At 49.1% G+C, this 6,423-nt stretch overlaps 1 protein-coding gene across 1 annotated transcript in view; it reads left to right on the top strand.

The window, feature by feature from the left end:
• Positions 1 to 1,097: 1,097 nt before the first annotated feature.
• Positions 1,098 to 6,423, top strand: part of ACADS (acyl-CoA dehydrogenase short chain) — an 11,528-nt gene continuing 6,202 nt past the window's right edge. Inside the window, exons 1-2 of the mRNA XM_004379007.2 lie at positions 1,098 to 1,187; positions 2,830 to 2,993. Coding sequence (XP_004379064.1) covers positions 1,142 to 1,187; positions 2,830 to 2,993 — 210 coding nt within the window. The 5' untranslated portion in view covers positions 1,098 to 1,141. The remainder of the gene's footprint in view (positions 1,188 to 2,829; positions 2,994 to 6,423) is intronic.

Raw genomic sequence — 6,423 nt, 5'->3', positions numbered from 1 at the left:
AAATCTGCTGCGAAAGACCTCTTTAAAGTGTTAAAAAGCAAAGATTTCACTTTAAAGACTAGGATGCGCCTGACCCAAGCCATGGTGTTTTCAATTACCTCATATGTATGGGAAAGCTGGACAGTTAATAAGAAAGACCGAAGAATTGACGCCTTTGAATTACGGTGTTGGTGAAGAATATTGAATATACCGCGGACTGCGAAAAGAATGAACAAATCTGTTTGGTAAGAAGTACAGCCAGAATGCTCCTTAGAAGTGAGAATGGCGAGGCTTTGTTTCACATACTTTGGACATGTTATCAGGAGGGATCAGTCCCTGGAGAATGACATCATGCTTGGTAAAGTACAAGGTCAGCAAAAAAGAGGAAGACCCTCAGCGAGATGGATTGACACAGTGGCTGCAACAATGGGCTCAAGCATAACAACAATCATGCGGATGGTGCAGGACCGGGCAGTGTTTCGTTCTGTTGTACATAAGGTCGCTATGGGTCGGAACCGACGCGAAGGCACCTAACAACAACAGAACAAATACTGAGCAACAGAGCAGGACAAGATCCTTGCCCTTCTTGGACCGTACAGTCTACTGTGAGAGACAATAAATAATTGCAGATGCTAAGTACCATGAATAAAATAAAACAGAATGATGGGATGGAGAGAGAGAGAGAGAGTGTGTGTGTGTGTGTGTGTGTGTAGAAACTAGGGCTGGAACCCCTGCTGAGAATTTGCACTTCCACCCCCAGATAAACTGAATCAGAACCCACGTTTTAACAAGATCCCCAGGTGACTCTTACGGGTAATAAATTTTGAGAACCACTGCTGTACTAGCGGTTCCCAGAATTGGTCCCTAACTAGCAGCATTAGCACCGCCTGGGAACTTATCCATAGAGAGGCTGGCTCTATCCTTGGCTTTGTCCTGTGCAATATTTGTATTAATGGATGAGGGCGTGGAGAGCAACCTGAAGGATCTCGGAAACTTCACAAATGCAGGAGGCGGGAGACGAGGCCGGGGAGGAGCCCGGAAGGCCCCGCCCCGGCCGCGCACACGTGACTGCCCCCGCCCGCGCAGCCTCTCGTAGTCCGGAACCCGAAGCACCAGCAGCGAGACGTTTTTCGGGAGTAGAGAGGCGTCGTCCTCGTCGGCCATGACAGCTGCGCTGCTCGCCCGGGCCTATGGCCGCGTCCGCGGAGGTGAGTGCGCTTGGGCTCCGCACAGCGGGGCCGTAGCCCGGGGCCGGGCAAGCGGGCGTGACTCTGGAGGGCCAGGTCCTGCCCAGAGACGCGGGCGGGCGGCGGCCCCTCCCGCAGCGCGCATGGCCTTTGCCTCAGTTCGGCTGCTCAGAACCGGCCCTGCAGTGACCCCTGCCCTAACACCCCCGGCCCCTTCTCTGATCCTCTTGGCCCCGCTCTGACCCCAGCCCCCTGCCCCGATCTTCATCCCAGCCCAGTCCTCGCAGCTTCATCCACCGCCCCCACTCCTGACTTTACTCCCAGAGAGGTGCGAGGTGTGCCCTTCCCCGGGAGCCAGGCCTGCAGTTGAACCCAGACTCTGTGTCCATGACCTTGGGCAAGACACCTCATTGCCGCAGTGACAGTGATGGTAGTACTAAAGAGAGTTGTGAAGATTAAGTAACAGTGTGTGGAATACTTCACTTAGTACATTGTCTGGCATGTAACAGGTGCTCAATCTGTGTTATTACTGTTACCACTAATTACTTAGTCACAGTTCCTTGCCCATCTTATCATTTCTCTCTAGCTGTAGCAGCAGTGACACAGGTGGCCAAAGCTCCCTTTTGCTGGCCAAGAACCACCACGCTGAATAATAATGACAATAAGGGGGAGCCCTCAATGAGATGGGTTGACACAGTAGCCTTAACAGCGGGCTCAAACATATTAAAGATTGTGCAATTGACACAGGACCTGGCTTTCCTTCTGTTATACATAAGGTCACTATGAGTGCCAACTGAATCGCAGCTAACAACTGCAGCTCATTGAGACTCGTGCCTGCCAGCCACTAGGCTAAGCCTCTCACCCCCAGAAGCTTAATACTAACGGCCTCCACATTTTATAGAATCTGGGGTGCAGTGACGTTAAGACCCTTGCCTCAGGTCACAGGTCTGTGCTGTTATTGATATTCTGCTGAGAATTGAATGAGATAGACTATGTAAAGTGTTTTAGCAGACCTAGTAAGCATTCACTTAGTGCAAGGCTTCGTAACAACAGCACTGTTGACATTTGGGATGGGTACCTCGGAAGACAGGCCTGGTGATCTGCTTCTGAAAGGTCACACCCTTGAAAACCCTGTGGAGCAGTTCTACTCTGCACACATAATCGAGTCAGAATCAACTAACAGCGACAGCAGTTTTGCCGTGGGGGTGGTCCTGGGCGTTGTAGGATATTTAGCTGCATCCCTGGCCTCTACCCACTAGATGCCGGTAGCACCCTCCCCTCTGGAGCTGTGACAAGCGAACTGTCTCCAGACATTGCCCAATGTCCTTTGGGGGTCAGAATCGTCCTAATTTGAGAACCATTGGATTAGTGGGTAACTATTATTATTATTGAGGAGCCCTGGTGGTGCAGTGGTAAAGCGCTCAGCTGTTAACCGAAGGGGTGGTGGTTCAAACCCACGAGCTGTTCCGCGGGAGAAAGATGTGGCAGTCCGCTTTTGTAAAGATTTACAGCCTTGGAAACCCCATGGGGCAGTTCTCCTCTGCCCTATAGGGTTGCTGAGTCAGAATTGACTCGACAGCAACAGGTTTATTATTATTATTATTATTATCATGCAGGGCCTCTTGCCTTCCTTCCCACTGACTCCTGCTCTTCTTGCTGGCAGCTCTCCGTGCTCGGGACTGGCGGCAGTTACATACAATCTACCAGTCTGTGGCACTGCCGGAGACACATCAGATGTTGCGTCAGACATGCCGGGACTTTGCGGAGAAGGAGCTGGTTCCCATTGCGGCTCAGCTGGACAAGGAACATTGCTTCCCAGCAGCTCAGGTGAGAGCACTCACCTCAGCAGCCCAGGATGGTGGCTTGCCCTCAGGTCTTGGATGATTGGTGACAACGACAGCAGGAGACCCCAGTCAGGGAACTCAGAGGCCGGTCCTGGGACCTGGAAAATGCTTTGGAGGTTTCCCTTGCTTGCACGAGGCCTAAACTTATGGAATAGCAATGATAGTGGTGGTAGATGGGCTGATGATGTGCCAGGCAGTGTGCTAATAATAATAGTTACAAGCACTGGACTATTAACTGAAAGATTGGTGGTTTCACCTCACCCAGAGGTGTCTCGGAAGACAGGCCTGGCGTTCTCCTTCTGAAAGGTCACAGCCTTGGAAACCTTATGGGGCAGTTCTACTCTGCACACATGAGGTCGCCATGAGTCGGAATGGACTCATATCCATATTGGGAATCTGACTGTCAAGAGCCCAAACTATCCCTCCATGCTCTGAACCCACACACGTTACTCTCAGCAGCTCTGTCTGGCACGTCCCCTTCCCCTTTCAGTGCCACTAGTGAAGATGTGTGTTCCTGCCACGGCACTTTCTGCTTCTCTGCTGGGTTCGATAATTCATTGTAATGGCCACACAGAACTCACAGTTATGGGGTTTATTAGGGAAGTAACAGGTTACAATTCAGAATCAGGAACAACTCAGGATACAGTTCTTTGATCAGGATGCCTTTTCTCAGCCGTGCCAGTAGGCAGGCTTCTCTCTGGCCTTTGTCCTCTTGGCCCCTTGGCCCGGCCTCTGCCCTGCTCGGGGAACTGTTACAAAGCTCTTTAGCTCCACCAGTAAGTGCCCAGAGGAACCTCACTCCTCCAGTAAGCCTCAGCCCAAAGGCGCTCAGCTCTTTTGCTCTGTGGGTCAGCAAGCCTAGTTCCACTGACAAGTGGCCAGAGGTACCCCACTCTGCCAGTAAGCCGTGGCCTGAAGGCGCTCAGCTGTCTTGCTCAGTGGGTCGGACGGCGAGTCTAGCTCCTCCAAGTGCCTGGAGGCACCTCACTCCACCAGCAAGCCTCCCGCCTGAAGGTGTTCAGCTTTCTCACTTCGTGGGCTGGGAAGCTCCCCTGGGAAGCTCACTGTGCCATCTCCTGCCAGTGTCTCGGTTTGGCTGCCACTGGTTCTCTGCTGCTGCTTCTCGCCATCTCACACCTTCTCTGGTGTTAGAGCTCTCTTTCTCTGCCTCTTGGGTCTAGGAGTTTCTCAGCACAGGGACCCCAGGCCCAAAGGACGTTCTGTATTCCCGGCCCTTCTTTTTTGGTGGTAGTGAGGTCCCCCCTGTGCTCTAGGATTGGCTCTTTTAAGCCCAGTGGGGTGGCACAACTGACCAGTTTCCTGGTTACGGTTCTACACACCTTATTTGCATGGTCGTCCCCCTTACTCCACCCCTGCTAAGGATTCCATGCACCTTATTTTTTGCATTCTTAGCAGGCCGTCAAAACCCCTTGGTGGGCTACAAACACCTTATTTGCATAGTCTCACCAATCACTGTGGGAGTTACAAGACCATGCATGGCTAAAAGGGCCATATTAAGTAATTCACTGCACCACAGTTAGCCAGGGAAAACGAGGTGGATCACAACTGTCTGATCCACAACCAATCATGGGGATGGCACAGGACCAGGCAGTGTTTTATTCCATTGTGCTTTATAAAAAATAGTAGTAGTAATAGCACCAATAGCTAACATCAACATTTGAGGGGTTACTATATGCCAGGTGGTGGTGGTGGTTGTCGATTGCTGTCAAGTCCATTACTAGCTCATGGTGACTCCAGGTGTGCAGAGTAAGCTCCTGAAGGCAGGGGTTGGGTCATGTTCATACGTGTATCTTCCTGTCTAACACAACAGCTTGCACGAAGTAAGTGCTCAGCGTTCAAAAAAAATGTCTGTTGACAGATTGTACGCCCCTCACGTAAGTGCTAGGCCCTGAGTTTCCTCACGCCCCAACACACAGCACACTTACACACGGGAGGCTGATGGGTCTCTTTCAGTGGGTGCTTGTCTCTCTCTCTCTTTCTTTTTAATATTATTTATTTACTGTGTTGTTGTGGAGAATATACACAGCAGAACATTCAGCCGTTTCTACATGTACAATTCAGTGACACTGATTACATTCTTTGGGTTGTGCAACCATTCTCACCCCCCTTTTCCAAGTTGTTCCTCCCCGATTAACATAAACTCCCTGCCCCTTAAGCTTCCTGTCGAACCTTTTGAGTCGCTGTTGTTGATTTGGTGGCATATAGATTTTGAAAGAGCACAATGCTCAAGGCAGACATTCTGTTTTAAACCTTTTTTTTTTTATTGCACTTTAGATGAAGGTTTACAGAGCAAACGAGTTTCTCGTTAAACAAGTAATACACATACTGTTTTATGATATTGGTTGCCAACCCCACAACACGTCAGCACTCTCCTTCTTAACCTTGATTTCCCCATTACCAGCTTTCCTGTCCCCTCCTGCCTTCTTGTCCTTGCCCCTGGGCTGGTGTGCCCATTTAGTCTCATTTTGTTTTATGGGCCTGTCTAATCTTTGACTCAAGGGTGAACCTCAGGAGTGACTTCATTACTGAGCTCTAAGCGTGTCTGGGAGCCATACTCTCGGGGTTTCTCCAGTCCCTGTCAGGCCTATGTCTGGTCGTCTTTTTTTTCCTTTAATTATTTTCATTGTGCTTTAGGTGAAAGTTTACAGCTCAAGTTAATTTCTCATACAAAAATTTATACACATACTATTATGTGACCCTAGTTGCAATCCCTATAATGTGACAACACACCCCCCCTTTCTACCCTGGGTTTCCCATGTCCGTTCAACCAGCTCCAATCCCTTTCTGCCTTCTCGTCCTGCCTCCAGACGGGAGCTGCCCATTTAGTCTCGTGTATCTACTTGAACTAAGAAGCACACTCTTCACAAGTATTATTTTATGTTTTTTGGTCCAGTCTAATCTTTGAAGAGTTGGCTTTGGGAATTGTTTTAGTTCTGGGTTATCAGAGAGTCCAGGGGCCGTGTCTTCTGGGGTTCCTCTAGTGTCAGCCAGACCATTAAGTCTGGCCTTTTTACAAGACAGACATTCTTTACTAATTAAGCTAAACTATTATTTGGTTTAAAGAAGACTTCAGGGGCTTTTTTTGGTTGTCTTTTTTTTTTTTTTAATTGTACTTTAGATGAAGGTTTACAGAATAAATAGTTTCTCATTAAACAGTCAGTACACATATTGTTTTATGACATTGGTGTACAACCCCACGACCTGTCAACACTCTCCCTTCTCGACCTTGAGCACCTTTCTTTTGGTGAAAATATACATAGCCAAAGATACACCATTTCAAAAGTTTCTGCGTGTACAATTCAGTGACATCGATTACATTCTTCCAGTTGTGCTGCTATTCTCACTATCCTTTTCCAAATTATTCCATCACCGTTATCTTCAACTCACTGTCC

The sequence above is a fragment of the Trichechus manatus genome, unplaced genomic scaffold (assembly GCF_000243295.1).
Source record: "Trichechus manatus latirostris isolate Lorelei unplaced genomic scaffold, TriManLat1.0 scaffold00061, whole genome shotgun sequence".
In the NCBI taxonomy this organism is placed as follows: domain Eukaryota; kingdom Metazoa; phylum Chordata; class Mammalia; order Sirenia; family Trichechidae; genus Trichechus; species Trichechus manatus.
This window is presented reverse-complemented; position numbering and strand designations above follow the sequence as displayed.